Source organism: Lissotriton helveticus, chromosome 10, assembly GCF_964261635.1.
Source record: "Lissotriton helveticus chromosome 10, aLisHel1.1, whole genome shotgun sequence".
Lineage (NCBI taxonomy): Eukaryota > Metazoa > Chordata > Amphibia > Caudata > Salamandridae > Lissotriton > Lissotriton helveticus.
Window position 1 is genome coordinate 906,410,013 of NC_136071.1, and position 20,932 is coordinate 906,430,944.

The 20,932-nt window shown below is 43.6% G+C and overlaps 1 protein-coding gene across 1 annotated transcript in view; it reads right to left on the minus strand.

Annotated features, from left to right (window-relative positions):
- The window catches only part of EXOSC7 (exosome component 7), a 200,646-nt gene that overhangs the window by 151,929 nt on the left and 27,785 nt on the right, over nt 1-20,932 (minus strand). Inside the window, exon 2 of the mRNA XM_078663551.1 lies at nt 1,198-1,299. Coding sequence (XP_078519677.1) covers nt 1,198-1,299 — 102 coding nt within the window. The remainder of the gene's footprint in view (nt 1-1,197; nt 1,300-20,932) is intronic.

Sequence of the window (20,932 nt, forward strand, 5' to 3'; positions counted from 1 at the left end):
ACTGTGGGAACAGCTGCGGTTCAATGTATTTTTTTTTATTAGTGGATTCAGACCATTTTTTTTAAACCCTCTGATGTTTAAAGATGCAAGTGAGATATCTATTACTAGGCATTGCTTCAGAGTCAAGTGTAAACAGTTATAGGCATAGTTACCACTGCCTCACAAGCAAACGCAAACTATGGTGAAAGGTATAGTGATATCACTTTTTTTAAACAAGTTTGTTTGCTAATTTACAAGACCCTGGTCTTCTGAGAATAAAAAACAATATTTAGATAGCTTCCCAAGTTAACAGTGGTGCCCTTAATGGGAAATCCATTACACATAGTCCAACATAAATTTTCTTCGGTGCAGTATGCAAACAGGCAATGGATATGAGAGAAAATAGTTCTTGGGGTAATTAATATTCCATGGTCAATGAGGTTTAAATTTGTTAAGATTTATTGAGGGCTCAATAAACCCAAGAAATGAAATACTCTGCTTAATAATTTTGCTCAGTGAGCTTCTTGAATACAAATGAAATCAAATTGGACCAACTGTTGTTGAGTTCCAAATAAAGAATCAGCTATTCTTCTATTAGAAAGGTTTCTGTCGCTTTATCATCCCCATCAAATTCTGTCTGTACCAGTCACTAATTTGACATGGAACCAACGGACAACGGATTTCTTTGGTAGTAAGAATTGGTGCGGTAACAGTCAAAGGGCCTGATTACAATCTTGGTGGATGGGATACTCCATCACAAAGGTGACCAATATCCCATCCGCCGAAAAACAATTCCATCATCTCCTATGGAACTTGTAGTACAGCGGACGGGATATCAGTCCCGTTTGCGACGGGGTATCCCATCCGCCAAGATTGTAATCAGGCCCTTAGTAACTTTGATCTTCCCCTATGGCCAATCATATTACGTAACACAACACTATTTGCTTTGTTCATGAATCCTTCGGTCTGAAATGTAGTGGGTCACTTTTTAGTCATGTGCAAGCCACTACAACAGCACATCATTCATTTCTATTGTGCCAGATCCATTTCCTTATGTACTGGTACTTAAAGACTTGCCAACTTACCAAAAAAAATGGTCACATTTAATGATTACTGCTACTCGGGAGTAAGGCAATTTTCAGAAACTCCCTCTGCCTGGTTGAAAGAGCAGATCTGGACCTCATTTAAAAGTTCCTGCAAATTCACTTTTCCACTTACAAGTTTCACTCTTGCTGATCCACTTGTGTTTGATACCACATCTGTTTCCACCTCAATGCACCTGTAGTCTTCACATCCTCGCCCATCCACACGCAGATCCTCCTAAAAGAACAAAATTATATGTTTAGCAGGAATAATTAGATACCTAAACAAGCATTTGCAATGCAATAGGTGTGGCATTAATTAAGTTTGAGCTATTGTCATTGCAAAATATTGCAACACCAATTGCAAAAAAAGTCTATAAATTGTAGGCCAAAAAAATTTGAATTTATTTTTGTAGCAATGGTGGCATGCTGCGCTTTAGATGAATATGTTTCAAAGTAAAGTGCACCATACTGCGATTGCTACAATAGTTAATTGTGGATGCGTTAACAATTGATGTTTGCACTGATGGCTGGTGGTGTGTGTGCCCGTAGAAATTGTGCACTGACGGCTGGTGGTGTGTGTGCCTGGTGGAAGCGTGCACTGACGGCTGGTGGTGTGTGTGCCTGGTGAAAGCGTGCACTGACGGCTGGTGGTGTGTGTGTACCTGGTGAAAGCATGCACTGATGGCTGATGGTGTTTGTGCCTGGTGAAAGTGTGCACTGACGACTGATGGCGTCTGTGCCTGGTGAAAGTGTGCACTGACAGTGTAGTTGTGTGTGTGGTTGTGGTTGTATGTGTGTGGTTGTGTATGTGTGGTTGTGTATGTGTGGTTGTGTATGTGTGGTTGTGTGTGTGTGGTTGTGTGTGTGTGGTTGTGTGTGTGTGGTTGTGTGTGTGTGGTTGTGTGTGTGTGGTTGTGTGTGTGTGGTTGTGTGTGTGTGGTTGTGTGTGTGTGTGGTTGTGTGTGTGTGTGGTTGTGTGTGTGTGGTTGTGTGTGTGTGGTTGTGTGTGTGTGTGGTTGTGTGTGTGTGTGGTTGTGTGTGTGTGTGGTTGTGTGTGTGTGGTTGTGTATGTGTGGTTGTGTATGTGTGGTTGTGTATGTGTGGTTGTGTATGTGTGGTTGTGTGTGTGTGGTTGTGTGTGTGTGTGGTTATGTGTGTGTGTGGTTATGTGTGTGTGTGTGGTTATGTGTGTGTGTGGTTATGTGTGTGTGTGGTTATGTGTGTGTGTGGTTATGTGTGTGTGTGGTTATGTGTGTGTGTGGTTATGTGTGTGTGGTTATGTGTGTGTGGTTATGTGTGTGTGGTTATGTGTGTGTGGTTATGTGTGTGTGGTTATGTGTGTGTGGTTATGTGTGTGTGGTTATGTGTGTGTGGTTGCGTGTGTGTGGTTGCGTGTGTGTGGTTGCGTGTGTGTGGTTGCGTGTGTGGTTGCGTGTGTGTGGTTGCGTGTGTGTGGTTGCGTGTGTGTGGTTGCGTGCGTGTGGTTGCGTGCGTGTGGTTGCGTGCGTGTGGTTGTGTGCGTGTGGTTGTGTGCGTGTGGTTGTGTGCGTGTGGTTGTGTGCGTGTGGTTGTGTGCGTGTGGTTGTGTGCGTGTGGTTGTGTGCGTGTGTGGTTGTCTGCCAAACCTCTGGGAACTGTGGACTCTGTGCACACTGTACCTTACTTTGGTGCAGTATATACAGAGCCACTTTCTTACACAGAGAAACCACAAAGAGGTGGTAATTTACAGCTGATTCTTGAGAAAATGTAATACAAATGCCAACCGCCTTGCAATACCATAGAAAACATCCTGAACACATGAAGAATGGAACAGTATTATCCTTTCCTGATCAATAATTTTCTGTGACACACATTTGGCCACTTAGGATAACACCTGTTGTACAATTGATACTTAATAAACCCAAATGTAATGTCTGTACACGAGAAGATGGTACTCTATTTGCACTCCGTCTAGCAGCACTAATGTCAAAGCAATGTCATGAATCACCGATTGTATTTGCGTTTTCATGTATAATTACGGCATGAACTGAGAGATACATCTGAGATCATGAAATGATCAACTCTTCCTTTGGACGTCACTATGGTGTGCCTTAACCCCTCCCGCACCTTAGTTATGTGTGTTAGATGGATCATGCCTGAAGCAGGTATTTTCAGGGCTGCCATGGCTTAAGTCTTACATGCTAGGAGCATGGCCTGAAACATAATGTAGTTGGCTGACTGGATTTCAGACTTTATGCAATTTTATTATAAGCTGATAAGTTACGTTTTTCACTGTGGTTGAAAATAGGGCACAACTTGTGCACGTGATTGCTGGTACTGGTACTAGCACAAGCATTGTTATTCGTTTTAAAGTAAAAAGAAAAAAAATAGCAGCATGTCCTGGCCATTGGTACTAGCATTTTGCACCACTGGATGAGGTAGTGGGTGGTGCAAGATTCAGTTGCAAGCTAAGTGATATCTTGGGCTTTGAGATAGATATAGATATAGATATAGATTACCTACTGGCGGTCGCCAGTAGGTATATATAGTTAGGATTTTTTCTCTATGGGTTTTTTGAAAATTCTATGTCTAATAACTTTGGCGTTTGTGGACGGAATTGGCTGAAATTTTCAGGAAAATGGCACATTTTGTTTCTGAGCAGCCCCTGAAAATTGGGGGGGGGGGGGTTCGTCCAGGGGGGGGTCGAGAAAAAAGGGGGGTCCCAAAACGTGTTTTTAACATTGAGTTTTCCATAGGGCGGATGGCCTCACTTTTAGCCCGAACGGCTGAATGGATTTGCACGAAACTTGGCAAAATTGTAGGGACTGGTAGCCCGATGTGCCTTTTGTAGGTCTCAATATATGTGCTCCAGTGGATTTTGAGAAATTAACGTTTAAAAAAAGATATATATCTGTAACAGCGGACCGGGCAGCGCTCCAGTTCGCGTACTTTTCGCGCAACGGAGCTTTGTGAAGCGAAGCTGATTGGTTCTCCGGCGTCTGTCAACATTCCAAACAGTCCGTAGCGGCCGCCATCTTGTCTCTCGGTAGGATCGAGAGACAAGAGGAGGCGAAAGGGAAGGGGCAAATGACGATAAGGGGGCATAGTAGATCCTCCCTGACCTCTTAGGTTTGATGTACCATTTTGCCAAGTTTGGTGTAATTCCGTTCAGCCATTCAGGCTGTAGACGTATCTAAATGTCAATAATCGAACGGCTGAATGGATTTGCACGAAACTTGGCAAAATATTAGGGACTGGTAGCCCGATGTGCCTTTGCTAGGTCTCAATATATGTGCTCCAGTGGATTTTGAGAAATTAACGTTCAAAAAAAGAGATATATCTGTAACAGCGCTCCGCTTCGCGTACTTTTCGCGTTACGGAGCTTTGCGAAGCTGATTGGTTCTCCGGCGTCTGTCAACATTCCAAACAGTCCGTAGCGGCCGCCATCTTGTCTCTCGGTAGGATCGAGAGACAAGAGGAGGCCAAAGCGAAGGGGGAAATGACCATAAGGGGGCATAGTAGATCCTTCCTGACCTCTTAGGTTTGATGTACCATTTTGCCAAGTTTGGTGTAATTCCGTTCAGCCATTCAGGCTGTAGACGTATGTAAATGTCCTATGGAAAATTGCATGGGGAAAACACATTTGAAAGTGTTGAAATTTAGAACCAATTAAAATGTGACTTTGGTTTTGTATTTGTGTGTGATGAAAGTTAATTGGTTATGTATATATGTCAAATGAGAGGAAAACACAGCCATTTTGTGATACTACTGTCTGAGATACATTTGTGAGGAATTTTTGGTGGTGAATTTCTGGTGTTTGATTTACACAGTACTAACACTTCTCCTACTTTTAAAAAGGTGAGTTGTTAATTTGTAAGGGGAACTATGTTGTACACTTGAAGATAATTTGAAAAATGTTTTCTGTTATTTATTTGCAGTCCTTTCTGTTATACTAAATACTTGATAAAGTTAGTTTTATATTATGTATTACTAAAAACGATAAATTAAAGTGATTATTTTTTTCTGCAATTTACAGCAAGCAATTTCAAAATAAAATGGCTCACAATGAAGAGACCGTGGCAATTTCTTTTGAATTGTCCACTACATTGATTGAAATTGAGAGCACCAATAATGAAATATTGTCACATGGAGGAGATGACTTGAATGATTCCACTACATTGATTGAAATTGAGAGCACCAATAATGAAATATTGTCACAAGGAGGAGATGACTTGTATGATTCCATTAGATTGATTGAAATGGACAGCACCAATAATGAAATATTGTCACAAGGAGGAGATGACTTGAATGATTCCACTACATTGATTGAAATTGAGAGCACCAATAATGAAATATTGTCACAAGGAGGAGATGACTTGTATGATTCCATTAGATTGATTGAAATGGACAGCACCAATAATGAAATATTGTCACAAGGAGGAGATGACTTGAATGATTCCACTACATTGATTGAAATTGAGAGCACCAATAATGAAATATTGTCACGAGGAGATGACTTGAATGATTCCACTACATTGATTGAAATTGAGAGCACCAATAATGAAATATTGTCACAAGGAGGAGATGACTTGAATGATTCCACTACATTGATTGAAATTGACAGCACCAATAATGAAATATTGTCACAAAGAGGAGATGACTTGAATGATTTTTTTGATCAATCTGTTGATGGCGAATTTATCGAATGTTTGGAGACCATAGAGTTACAAGAATCATCATTGCAGACTTTTCATGAGGAAATTGCTGATGAGGACATGTTACTAGTTCTTTCAAATTTAGAAAATTCTGAAGAATAAATTTATATTTAGAAATCAAAAATTGTTTGAGACATTATTCATTTATTTTTAATTTATGAGGTTGTAGCGAAGTGATTGTAGTATAAAATGAGACTTATAGTATAGAGTGCAACATTTTTATGTTACATGGTAAGTTTACTCATATTTACTTCCCTTCTGCCACTATATTATCTCCAATGTGTATTTGACATCTCTTCTTCATCTCCGGCCTCCTTTCTCTCACTGTGTGTCTCCGATGCATCTTATCGCTGCTATTTTGTGTAATTACAGAAGAGAGTAAAATAAAATAGTTTGGAACGTGAAAAGGGGGCAAAGTAGAGTACCCCTCACCCCGTAGGCCTTTTCAGGCGGTCCCAAAAGGATCAGTTTCTGCTTTCCTGAGAGATTATGGTATGAGTTCCATATACCACAATAATTTGCATTACAACATGCAAGATATCTATCTCCCATTACCAACTTTTGGAGATATTCGCGCTAAGCGCGAATATCTCAAAAAAGTTATACCTGCCCTGAGCAGTTCTTAGCCATGTTATCCAATGGGAGGTGGATAACATGGCTAAGAGCATTAGCTCGGTAATGCATGAATATCGCTGACTTTTTAGCGATATTCATGCATTGCGGCCGTTTATCGCATTTGCGATAAACCTTGATAATAGCAAGGTTTATCTTCGATAATTTCTGACGATGCTTAGCGGTAAAAAATTCGTTGGTAAGCATCGTTAGCGATAAATATCGCTTAACTTTGGTAATATGCACCAACGTCTGTTAACGTTCGATTCGAAGGAAATGAGGAAGTGTTGAAAAACATTGTTTGCGCCATCTTGCCTTTTTTGAAATGCCACACTTTTGTCGTGCACGGCAGCCATTTTAGATGCCTTGACCAGACCCACTCTCTGCACGCTGTCGATTCGTAGCATGGCTCCCCACCCTCGCAAGCATCTTCCCCAGGCACTGGTCACCCCCGCTCTCTGTCTTATGCATGGGCAATAAACCTCCCCCCATCTGCGCTGCTCTTCCCTGAGAATCACACTCTGTGCCCACCCGACACCTCCCTTTCGCCCTATTCACTACCGCACCCTCTGACACTCCTCTTCCTCTGTGTCCGATTGTCCAGGCTATCAGCTAGCCCTGCAGATGTAGTTTATGGCTCCAGCTGTAAAGAATCACTCCTCTTTAAAGGAGTTATAGTAGATCAAGGCCCACACCCGATTAGATCCGTCACACCACACGTGTTCCTACTATCTGAAAACCATCCTGTATTGTGATTGTGGAGGGGCCGAGCCTGAAGCGGAAGATTCCAGGAATGACTCTTTGTACATCAAAGTTTTTACAATTATGTGTCACATTAAAAATATATAGCACTCCAACAAAGTAGTAGGAATATAAAACTTTAATAACATATAAATATATACAACAAAACAAAAACAGTAAAAACATTTAAACAACGAAGAGACCGTGGCAATTTCTTTTGAATTCCTGATGAGGACATGTTACTAGTTCTTTCAAATTATGAAAATTCAGAAGATGTTGCCTGGGGGTGGGTCGTCAGTAGCAGTCTGTTGTGCGAATAGTTCCAAGGCAGCAGAACGCGCTGAAATCTAGATGGCACGAAAGTGATGTCTAGTAAGTTGCCGCCCAGCAAATAACGGCGTGGGGCGCCGCGGGGGTGAGTGAGTCCAGTAGGCACCACAGCTATTCTTACCGGCATTGCAGAATTACTGCTGGGGACAATGCCTGTGCTGTAGCAGGGTCACAGCAGAAACAAAAAGGATTCTGTTGAAGATGTTGTTGGTTTTCAATTTGAAAACAGTTCTGGTGTCAACTGCTATGCTAATGTAGTGTGGTGTCAACTGCTATGCTAATGTAGTGGTTAATGTTTTGTTTTCTCTAGAAAATGTAAAAGAGGGGGGAGGCAGTCCAAAGTTCCGTTAAAAGGGCAAAGGAAAGGATCGGTGGTTTGAACTATCAGTCAAAAAGGGGAGGGGGTGCAACAATTTTTCCTACCGGGTCACACTGTGCTTTCACCGGAACTGAGGTCTGCAGGATTCTAGTAATTCAAAGTGAGGCTGGCGCCAGCATGGGAACGCCGACGTCCCGCGGATACAGTTTCGTCACTCCACGGGCGATTATGGCAGTCATTCCCCATCGGGGGTGTCTGCGGGGGTCGGAGACTCCCGCGGCTCCTGTAGAATCTTCAAGGTCGTGGAGGACTACGGTGGTGGAGTCAACCAGTGACCGGGCCATTTCTTTATGCTGGGCCCGCTCTTGCCAGGTCGACCGCCATTTTGAGAGTTCGGTAGCTACTGGCGATCGCGGGGTCAAATGAGCGGACGGGCTCCACCCTGCCGGGCGAGAATTTGCAGCATCGCCATAGTGGAAGAACCCTTCTCCGGGCGCTTGGAGCGCCGAGGGTGCAGGTGGGAAGCCTCCACTGGGGAGGCGGGAGAGGCCTGTTCGCATCGTCTCTCCCTCCCAGTGCACCCCACGGCGTCTCGCTTGAGATTTGTTATGGCCGGACCAGGCGATGAGGACAGGGGGGGGGGGGGGGGGGGGGGGGGTGTCGGAGGCATGTGCAAGACATCCCCCCCAGTGTTGTCGCAGCCATTATTCAAGAGAGAAGAAGTGTCCCGTCCGTCTTCGGGCCGGGCTTCCGGTGGATGTCGGCCGGACGCCCCTGGCTCTGGCCCCATGAACGGGTTTCTTGGTTTATCGGCTGCAGCCGGATCTCGTCGGCCTCGGCCCCCCGACCGTTGGTGGCCGGACCGGAAGAGCATGTGGCGGGACTACCTGCAACTCTCAAGGGCCACCGCGGCCGGACTGGGAGAGAGAGGGGAGGGTCGAGGAGACATTCCCCCCCCCTGAAACTCTTCAGCGTTGTAAAGGCAATCCCCTGGCCGGGTCCCGCTGGCCTCGGCCTCTCCTCCGGCTACACCCTACGTTAGGATCTCCTGGCCGAGGCGTGGCAGCAGGATCCGCCTTATATGGGCTGCTCCCGGCTGGGCGTGGCCGCAACCCTGCCCCACCTTGGAAGTTTCCAGAATGGGGGCGGATGTTCTACTGACTTGCATTTTCCCTAGTCTATCGATTTTTTTGGCGTGGCAGGCGGTGGGACAGCGAGGGGTGATTTGGTTTCTCTTACTGTTTTTCTGGTCTCTCACCACTGGCATATTTCTAACGTTTTTTTGTTTCTAGGACATTAATAGGTTTTATCATTACGTTATGTTATCGTTTCTTTGTTCGTTGTTTAATAAAAGTTTATGTTCATCAGTGGCCTACTGATTTTCATTTTCCTATTCTTTTCTTTCCAGGTTGTTTCATGCTAAAGTTTCTGTTAACAGGATACAGTGATCACTTCGTTATTATTGCATATGTCCTTTTCACTAGGGGTGCTCTCTGGTCGGGCCAGATGACGTATCTCTAGTAAATGGTCCGGGTGAAACAGGTGCATCAATCAGTGGGGAGTAGATAGGCATGACAGATTACAACGGGGGAGAAAGGTCCGCATTACGTACCCTTTCACTATTTGCAAAGATCTATTTGCAAAGATTTTCCTACGTATATTTGCAAACAGGGAATACCTCCAAAAAGAACCAATTCCCAAACAGTCAATGTTTGGGGAAACAATCAATCAATGAGGAACGAAATAGGCACGACGTGTTAAAGGTTTGCGTTACCTACCCTTCACTATCTACAAAGGGAGAGAGAATATTCCTATTCTTCCTCGTTTGCAGGCAGAGAAGATTCTTAAGAGAACCAACTTCGAACAATTCAATGCTCGATTCAAACAATCAAGAAGGGGTACTGTGAACACAAATGAACGCCGCTTATGTACATACACATTGGTATTATCAACAGGTTGTTCCTAATGTTTCTATTTTAGGGAGGTCAAAAAGAGATCCCATTAGTGGCCTACTGATTTTGCTCGATTCCTTTTCTTTTTTTACACGATTTTTCGCTATCTGCAAAGACTAAACAGAGTATTGCGACTCTGTGCTTGTTTGTAAATAGAGAATGAACCAAAGAGAACAATCAATCAAATGGAGAGAGAAGCAGGCACGACGGATTACAACGGGGGCAAAGGCCTGCGTTAACTACCCTTCACTATCTGCAAAGAGAGAGTACTCCTAATAGAAATGAGGGGTGGGGGGCAGCATTCAAAGCAGATCAGTGTGCATAAACACGAAAATGTTTTTACTTACCACGTACTTGACATTCGACAGCTTATGATATTTGCTATTAAAAAACCATTGAAATTCACTGAAAAAACCATAGGTTATAGACCATATATAGTTAGGAATTAGCATTTAAAAAACCTTATTTTACTCACACAAAACCATTGAAATTCCATATATAGTTAGTTGCACTAACTATATATCGCGCACCCGCAATCCACTGCTGATCATGTCACATATTACATCATTCATGACATGGTCAGTGACATCACTGATGACATCACTGATGACATCATCCAGTGACTGTGTGTTTCTGTAAAGTTTAAATATGTTAGATATATTGAAGAATGAGTGGATGTATAAGTGTCTCGATGAAGGATTTAGTAGGTGCGTGACTGACTGTATGAGTGAGTGAATAAATGTGTCGTACTAAATGCATGGGTTAGTGACTAAACTGCCTGAATGTTTGCTTCAGTATGTCTGTTGTGATGTAAACTGCTGCATGTGTGGATCATTAGCTATACGAGAGGCTACATATGTTATTGATTGGTTGCCCAAGTATTTGTATGGGAGATTGAGTTTGTGTGGGGGTGGCTGGGAGGTGTGTGACTCTGTGCATAGATGTGTGAGCAGTTGATTCACTAGGTGTATGAGTTCAAGAGTGCATGTGGAAACAGCTACATGGGCGGTTGACTGTGTGCATGAGTGTATTGATGAGTGAATGGATATGTCAATGCTACATGTCATAGTAAGTACATACGTAAAACACAGTACATGTGAGAGTTGGCATATATAAATAACTGTGCATGAGAGCCACTGAATGTGTGAGTGGCTGTATGGATCATTGTGAACTTGTATCAGGGATTGTATAAGAGAGTAAATATGTGTTAGTATATGTTTGAATAAGTAAGGTGTGTATAACTGTATAGTTGAGGAAATAGAGGTGTGATTGATTCTTTGCATGACTGACTAGGTGTGTGAGTAACTCCATGGATGAGTAACAGTGTGTGAGTGTCTGTATACACTGAGTGTATCTAAGGTTTTATTAGAGTCTGAAGAGGTTTATCGTATTAGCACAAGAATGATGTCAAATGAGATGTCATCAGTGATGTCATCAGTGATGTCATGTGAGATGTCATCAGTGATGTCACTGACCATGTCATGAATGATGTAATATGTGACATGATCAGCAGTGGATTGCGGGTGCGCGATATATAGTTAGTGCAACTAACTATATATGGAATTTCAATGGTTTTGTGTGAGTAAAATAAGGTTTTTTAAATGCTAATTCCTAACTATATATGGTCTATAACCTATGTTTTTTTCAGTGAATATATATATGCTTTAAACTTCCATAACCATCACTTGTAGCACGGCCAATTTTCTCAATATCATAAATAAGAATTTTCATTTCTGTTAAGGCCACAAAGTTGAGGATGACCCCAAACAATTATTTGCTCTCACATAAAGTTCCATTGTTTATTAAGTGAGGTTGTTTGATAACTTGCAGATTATGTTTTTATTATTCCCGGACTGAAAAATGGATCTCATGCAAAAGTCGTTTAGTGCTTTTTGTGTTTTGCTGCAGATCAAAATCAAGACTGAAGATCAATCAATCAATCATTTGTAAAGCGATCTACATACCCACGAGGTTGTTCTTCGGATGAGCGGGACGGTGGCGAGTGAGAGGTTGGCGGAGCGTAGCTACCGGTTGGGGATGTAAAAGGAGAGCCGTCTGTTGAGGTAGGCTGGGCCGGTCTTGTGGAGTGCCTTGTGTGCGTGGGTGAGGAGCTTGAAGGATATCCTCTTAATGATGGGAAGCCAGTGCAGGTTTCTCAGGTGGGGGTGATGTGTCCGAGGCGTGGGATGTTGAGAATCAGTCGTGCCGAGGCGTTTTGGATGCGTTGTAGTCGTTTGATGAGCTTGGTCAGGGCTCCCGCGTAGAGGGCGTTTCCGTAGTCCAGTCTGCTGCTGACGAGGGCCTGGGTGACTGTCTTTCTTGTATCTGTCGAGATCCATCTGTAGATCTTGCGGAGCATGCGGAGGGTGTTGAAGCAGGAGAAGGAGTAGGCGTTGACTTGCTTGGTCATTGAGATCGTTGAGTCGAGGACGATTCCCAGGATGCGTGCGTGGTCGGTGGGTGTCGGGGCTGCCCCAGTGCTATCAGCCACCAGGAGGCGTCCCAGGCCGAAAGGTTGGAGACAAGGATGAGGACCTCGGTCTTGGCCGAGTTCAGCTTCAGACGGCTGTTCGTCATTCAGTCGGCGGCGGTCTTCATTCCTTCATGGAGGTTGCCTTTGGCGGTAATGGGGTCCTTGGTGAGGGAGAGGATCAGCTGAGTGTGGTCGGCGTAGGAGATTATGTTGAGGTCGTGCTGTCGGGCTACGTGCGGGAGCGGGGCCATGTAAATGTTGAACAGCGTCGGGCTGAGGGAGGATCCCTGGGGTATGCCGCAGATGATCTCGGAGGCTTTGGAAGGGAATGGGGGAGGCGGACGCTCTGGGTTCTGCTGGAGAGGAAGGAGGTGGTCCAATCAAGAGCCTTGTCTAGGATCCCTGCGGCGTGGATGCGTGCGCGTAGTGTGCAGAGGCAGACGGTGTCGAAGGCGGCAGAGAGGTCTAGGAGGATGAGTGCTGCAGTCTCGCCGTTGTCCAGCAGGGTCCTGATGTCATCCATGGCGGCGATGAGGGCAGTCTCGGTGCTGTGGTTGCTGCAGAACCCTGACTGGGAAGGGTCCAGGATTTTGTTTTCTTCGAGGTATCGGGTTAGCTGTCTGTTGACGGTTTTCTCGAGGACCTTGGCCGGGAAGGGGAGCAGAGAGATGGGCCGGAAGTTCTTGAGGTCTCTTGGATCTGCCTTAGGTTTTTTGAGTAGGGCATTGATCTTGGCGTGTTTCCAGATCTCTGGAAAGGTCGCAGTCTCGAGGGAAGAGATTGATGACGTTGCGCAGGTGGGGTGCGATGGAGCTGCTTGCTCTGTTGAAGACATGGTGCGGGAAGGGTCTGACGGAGAGCTGGAGTGGATTGTGCGCATGATCTTGATGGTGTCATTGATGCTCACGCTGGCCCAGGCTAGCAGGGGGTCGTGGTCGATGGTGTGCGGAGGGTCTGTTGTGTTGCTGTCTGTTGGGGCTGTCTGGGTGTTGAAGCTGTCGTGGATGTCTGCTATCTTGCGGTGGAAGAAGGTGGCGAGGGAGTCGCACAGGGCTTGCGACGGAGTTCCTTCACAATGTTGAAGAGCTCCTTGCTATTGTGTGCGTTGTTGTCGAGGTGGTCTTTGAGGGAGGTCCTCTTGGCCACACTGATGAGGTGGTGGTTGTGATTGCGGATGGCATCCTTGTGTGCTGCGTAGTTGTATGGAGTTTGTTCACTGTGCCATCAGAAGACTTGAAGGGGATTAACTTGACACCTTACAGCAGGAAGTGGGGGTCCCAAGGGGAACAATATCATCAATGTTGGACTTCAAATAGGATTGGTTACTCTTTTTGTTTGTGGCAAAGTTGCAGTTTTTCTCCAGGAATTAATGTCTTTGTAGTTTTGTGCCAAAGTTGAGCTTTACAATGCTACTGTTGCAATAAAACAGGAAGTATGCTTGATTACTGCTTTGTTTTATATGCCTGCATATATACACTGTTTAAGCACCATTGTAGAACTAAATATGCTGTCCACACTTTTGGTGCTTGTAATCACCTTCATCTGCTTCTGTCTATTCATCTGCAGCACCCAGATTTTATACAAGAATAACGGTTCAATAAATATATTGAAAACATCTGACTGTGGTGTATTCTCTTTATACCTCCCTGAGAATAAGTGAGCACGAGTGACTGAGTGTTAGAATTAGGGTTTCTGGTTGGCTAGGGCTTGCGCCCAAGCCAGGCAGAAACTACCACTCTAGTAAGGGCTAGGGAGTTACACGCCAAAGATAACCCCTGCTCACCCCCTTGGTCGCTAGGCACGAGCAGTCAGGCTTATCCCGGAGGCCTTGTGAAAAGCATTTGCGCAACCCCCGCAGCAACAACATACTAGGCACACCACAAAAGGAACTCCACACAAGGTTATATCAAAAATAGCCTTTGCATTATCATAAAACACATTAGGATAGTAATCACACCATATACACTGTGCCAACTGGCACTGGGTAATATCTACAGGGGATTATATATAGATGACAGGGCCACTTGGACCACTGTCAGAACCATCACTTTGTAAAGATAGTAAATGTAGACAGACACATAGCGAAGCTATAGATGCATAAACTCATACATCACTTAATGGACAAACACACAAAAACATGCAGGACCACACCCCTAGAGACTTACCCCAGCGCAGACCTAAACACACCCACTATAGATAGACCCAAGCGCTCTCTATAAACAAGCTGTACCCGACAGGAATGGTTTGCATAACATGTGCCTAATTTGGCACTGACTGGAGAAGAGATACTGCCCGCACAGATATCCACGGATTTCCAAAAAAGGCTGGAAGAAGCCACAAATGTTCTCTTCTAAGTGAGGACATTCTACAAATGTATAAAACATAATGTATGTTGCAGAAAGAAAAGAGTTTGTAGGAAGTTAAGGATTAGGTGGCAATGATGTCCAGCATAGGTCCATGAGGGCAGGTCAGAATAGAATCCATGGCCAGACTTTCAAAATGACCACTTACTATTCAAATTTGTTCTAATGAGATTAAGTTAGTATCTGTTTGTTTTATGTGATAATCCTGAAAATCTAGTATGCGTTTGGCCGTCCTTTGCACACGTTGCACACGCCTAGTCTCTTTGGCTGTTTAAGGCTCTCTTCTTTGCCAATGTTTGCTTCAACTTCGATTCACAAATAGCTTGCTTTTCAGTTTGTTAGGCTCAGAATGCAGATGTGCAATTGTAAAAGATACACCTACATTTTCTTGTGAATTAATATTGTCTGAGGTGTGAGAAGAGGGTGTTTCAGAGTTGGAATCCCATGGGAAGTTTGTGCACACTCACAAAATAATGCATTTGGGAGTTTTCCCAAATCTTGCCATAGCCTATTCACATCATGGACATGGGCAAATATTTGCTCATATCAAATTTCGGACAAAATCTGTGTCCAGGGTGGAAGTTGGAAGAAAACACCATCTAATTTGGTGGGATTGAAGGGAAAGGTCTCACTGCTTGCTTTGTAGTTCCTTTTCCCGAGAGCATGGAGAAAAATGGAGACAGTATTACTGTTGGGCAAAGTACGTGTTGACTAAAAAAGTATGTTGTTTTCACTCTATGCATAATATATCATTAAATGATACAGTTTCAATCAATAATTACCCTGTAGAGTGCAGCTATGTGTTGTGTTTGTGCTTAGAAATGGCAGGAGTGCAGGTTGAAGCACTATATTAAAGATTACTGCTTATTTTTAAAAAGGTATTCTTATAGACCATTGAGGATCCATACTATTCAAATCTGAAAAGAATATCCTGCCCAGACCCTTATGATGGCAAAGTATTTTTGAGAATTATATTGAACATATTCCTAGATTGGTTAATTGTAGATTATATTAATTCCTAATATTAGGCATTGGTTCCTCAGACAGACAGCCTCACGTTCTTTACTTGTTTTGTTTTCAAAATATGCCCTGTAGGCTAGGTCGTCTATTTCAGGTGTTTCGCTGCAGTTCTCAATTCTCAAAAGGGTTAATTTCTGATATGCATTTCTTTATATGTCTTTATTTATTTACTCACAATAAAACGTCACTTGAGTGGGCCAACATTTGGCAGCAGAAGGTCACTCGTTTTAAGTACACTGCAACCACGGAAATGTCACCCGTAAGCAATGACAAATCGGCAGCTATGAGTACCACATCATACAAAGGCCTATAAAATGCTGGGCTAAGTGTGTAGCTAAAAGAGCCAAAGCTAAAAGAGCCAAAAGCATAACTCTTACATTTTTCACATAAGACAACGTTAAATAAAAATACCCTCAAATGCCTAAGCACACTGACAACTTGTCAGCGCCTCTCCCAAACAAAAGCACACCTTTCAGAACCTGAACAACAAGGTCTGTGCCCTCCGAGCAGCAAATCAGGGTCTCTTGGTCCGGAACTTGATGCACCATCCAACTCCACTGCTCTCTTCAGCACAGCTACAGCAGACTACTCAAACCCCTGCAAAGCCGCCATGGTCAGGAGAATCTGAGCCAAATGGGACCCCGCATGCCAGAGGACAGTCCTTTCCAGTGCTACGCTCAAGGAATGCTTCCTGGCACACCAGCAAATAAGGCTTGTAAATGCAAACTCGCTATCCTGCATGAGTAATCTCCACCATACTCTCGATTTCTTTGAACAGCCGCACAACAGGAGCAAGTGAAAACTGACAACAAAACAGACAGAAGAAAGGAGTTACCATGCCTCAGCAGATTTTATATTGCGTTCTTATTATAATCTAAAGCAAGAACAAATGACTTTACTATGGAGTTCCTTCGTGTGTTATTGTGGCAATTAGTGAGGGAAAAAAAGATATACTGGCAGAGTCAACGCCTGTTCTCAAAGACACCGCTCCTTGCTCATCCCGGTTTCATTCTCTTTCTGCCGCCTCTATCCCCTACTTCATAATCTTGCTGAGCAAAAGTGTCCAGTTTTCAGCACTAGCCACACAGGCATTAGCTGCTAGTAAACACAAAAACGTGTTTTTAAAATCCTAGCCTGCAAGGAAAATAAATTGTGCATTTATTCTGTATTCGCATCCTGTGCCATCACGAATACTATGGCATTAGTAAACTACGCGAGAGAGGCTAGTAGAGGTCTCATAGGCAGACCATTGTTTTTGTGCACACAAGAGCTATGCATGCGTGCAGAAGCCACAACCAGTAGCGAAGAGAAGTTGCATCTGAGAGAACACTACCGGCCACTCAGAGCCGATAGCTGTAGGGGCGGGGCCAAGTAGGGACGTCTCCATTTCCTTTGCATTTAATGTCTAGTTATCCGTGGGACAAAATAGACATTAAATCTTCTTGCCCCTGACAGAAATCAACTTGTCTCGGGCGTCGGGCGATATGAATTCCCACCCCCTGAATGCCAACTTCTAAAAGTGGCATTTCTCACATAGTCATAATAAATCCGTGCACACCATTGCACAGCATTTATTCTCACAATTTCAAACATTCCAGACTTGACCATACTGCTACTCTCATAACAGGAATGACCACTGAGACACACTGAGCAGGGAATCCCCCATGCATTCCTATGGGAGGGCAGGCCACTCACACTCCCACTAAATGTAACAGAGAGCGTACGCACTTTACACTGGACCACAGGGCTAGAGTGCCCAGCGGCCTAAAACCAGTTACACTACACAGAGGCAAAGGCTGGGAGAAATGCGAAACGTTTAGGGGTGAACCCGCAAAAAGGGCCAAGTCCAACACTGACCAAAAGGTTCTGTTTCCACGATCCCTGGGGGGTGGGGGAGAGGGTCAGAGTTGTCATGTTCAGTGGTTGCAAGAAACCATTCACTCCCAAGTAAGGTTAGGGGGGCTTAAGGTGACACAGAGCTAGCTGGTCTATAGGCCAATATATCCTGCGGGGTGTCTGGAATCAGTCTAGACACCAAGCCCCTAGTTTATGCTGTCCAACAAACAAGCAGATCCTACTGATTAGTAGGAACTACACGACATGGGGATGTCAACGTTGGTTGGGTTCTTATTTAATGGTCAATCTGAGTAGTTCAGTCGCGCTTTCTCAGAGATCCCTACTCACATTTAAACCGGGGACGTCCGAAGTAGGAAGGGAAATAAAACTGCCTCCGATGAATAGGTATACCCTCGGTTTTTCAAGCATGGACAATTAAAAGTGTCCAGCATTGTGCATACCATATCCCCGTAAAATTAATTTAAATAAAATACCTCTTCTCTTCACACAATGTTCATAAACGGAAAAGCGTGTGAGGACATTGAAGAATAGGTAGCTGCTCTAAACATGACAGAACATTGCAGACAGACAGTTACTATGAAATTACTACAACATGGCCTCCCACAAACGGGTGGAGATGGTATTCCAACCGAATATTATAAAGCTTTCTCGGCAGAACTACTTCCTTTTTTGCTTGAGCTTTTCCATTTTTTCAGAGCAGGAGGAGAAATCCCAGCGTCTTTTAAGGAATCATCAATAGTGAGCTTTGTAAAAAAAGGAAAACATCCCAGGGAAGTTGGCTCTTATAGGCCAATTAGTCTTCTAAATGTAGACTACAAAATTCTGATGAAAATCTGGGCAAATCGATTTGCTTCTGTAGTGTAGTTCCTATAGTCCCAATAGGCTCTGCGCATTGGAATAATATCTTCAGTAGTGTAGACGTAGGACTGAGGTTAACTAGGTCTCTACTGACTATATTAGACTTAAGTTTTTTGCCAGCTAGCTCAGAGTTCACTAGAAACTTTCTCGAATAAGCAAGGAGGAGTTTAACCTCCCTGGATAGACAAGAAGGGATTTAGTTTCTGACAACCATAGAACATGACAACTTTGCTCTCCCTGATTAGGAGTGTATCTCTAGAGTCGTGTGAAAACAAAAGACAGCTATTTCACTCAGTCAATAAGTGCGTACTTAGTTTCACCAGATTGCAGAGAAAAAGAGAGACGGGCGTTTTCAATAAAAGGTGTTATTTATTGAGCAGTCTCTTTCCTCATACAAGAGAAATGAATTGCTACAATTGCAATACTTATAGTTAAGTAAAGTGTATACAGTAAAAGCAGGAGTATAAAATAATACTGTAAAAGCATTGATATGGTTTCTTAGCCATATGATACTTTAAAATGGATAAAATAGATACATACATATATACATTGACTAATCGTACTCAACTGGTGCTTCTAACTACGCCTACCCCGGTGTACCTGACCTAAGCCTAATACGTGGGAAGGAGTAAGTAAGTATCAGTTTAAGTTAAGTTTGTTTTGCCAAGAATCTGACTCAAGAATTCTCTGTAAGGGTTTAGTCAGTTCAGTACCTGGGTATTAGAAGGCAGGAGGGCTGGTATCTCTCTCTCAGGACTCGGTATCCCAGTCACCCGCAAGGGTAAGCTGCAAACGCCGGAGGCTGGATTTCTCGGCAAGAGAAAAGACAGCGTCTTTCTCAGCGCGTCAAAAGGGAGGGGCAGCGTCCGTGGGCTCTCGCATCAGCTGGTCTCTTCGGAAGTAGATAGCTGCTCTGCTCCAGGATTACCACCGTGTGTTTGCTTAAGGCAACGTTGGTATATTTATACCTGAAAGGTGCCGGGTTTGACGTAAGGCTGGACATAAGACGTCAATAAAGATGTCACTAAGAACTGGTCGTTCTTACAGTGTTTTACATGAGTTCTTGGACGAAATCAAAACAACAGTAGCGGGGATTTCCCAGGTTGCTGGAGGCTTGGATTTGTTTAAGAACTCGGTGTGCTTTCTAGGGGGCTGGAGGAATAGCCTTGCTTAATGTGACAGCATACGCTATGACTGAATTATGAAAAGGGTTTCTATGCCGTTGTAGGGATATTATTGATTTATAACCAGACAGAGGCATAGAATAGGAATATTGATTCAGGTACCTAGATAAACACACTACACCCACTCCACGAATTCATGTCCATAATTACTAAACTAAGCAATAGTAAACATATCTAACGGTGCATGTGTATAGCGATCCGCCCCAAAATAAATTTTTTGCATCTGAAATGGCATATGCGAAATACACGAAAAATGAGTATAGGTACAGTATTTCAAGCAGAGTAATCATTCATAAAGGATGCATATATATCAGCGGAATGATTTTGCGAAAATTACACATGAAATGGCTCTTAATACAGAAAAGAAAAGTGCGAGACCATTCCATCACATATAAATACCGTTTTTTGTAAATATGCTAGAGGCTGAGGTAATATATTGTCTCTAGAGTTCCTAAAAATAGAAGCTCTGTTCTCTAAGAATAGTTCTACTTTAAGCAGAGGATGAGTGCCAAAAAAAGTAAATGTTTTGGAATCGGGGAAAAAAATAATTTCGTTTTTCAGGGGAAGAAGCCAAAACAGTTCCAAATATTTCCAGAAGCTTTTGTTTTTCAAAGCTGAAGGCCAAATTTCAGAGTTCAGGGAACGCGGAGTGCTCGTTTGCTTAAAAGTTATTTTTTTTGTTCAGGGGAGAACATCATTTCAGACAGACTTTCAAAAAAGCAGTTTACCGTTTTAGGTGAAAGTTCGACCAAGTTGGAAAATGCCGCAACTGTGCAGTCGTGAGAATGATTGCTATCATCGATGTATTGATCAGCATTGCTCACAGAAGGTCGTACCTGGTTGATGCTGCTCTCATCTTGCACTTCACTACCCTTTAATCGCAGTGGTGAAGTTTCCACGAATGCAGTCATCAGGATGGGTAACCGCTGGGGACAACACGATGCATGAGCCGTTACAGGACTTAGAAAAGTATCTGTATCCAATGGTACTTCTGATTGTAGTATGAGACAGATGTCTAACACGCATTCTTCTCCGCACAGCATACATCTTAACACAGGTAAGATACAATTCTGCCAGATGGGTCTGAATGAAAGAAACCAGGTCATATTCAGATCTCTTAGCCGGGCTAATCCAAGGACTTTAGTTATGCGGTCCCGATAGCGTATAGCTAGGATCGTTTCTTCCATTGTTGCTGGAGTCTTGTCTGTGACATGGCTTGCCATAACGAAGCAGGAGTATCAAAAATAAAATGCCTGCTACGTGTCCCAACAGGAGTGGAAGGCTGCCAAAGACCGAATGGACAAAATTAGGAAAAAAGCCCAGGACTGCTTTGAAAGGTGTTAACAGTCCCGAAAAAATTGTCTTAAATACACTTGGGATACCATTCGTATCTGAAACGTTTAAGATTTGGTTTAGCATTTCTGCGAAATGCAAGGGGCAATTTGTTGATAATAGTGCATGTATC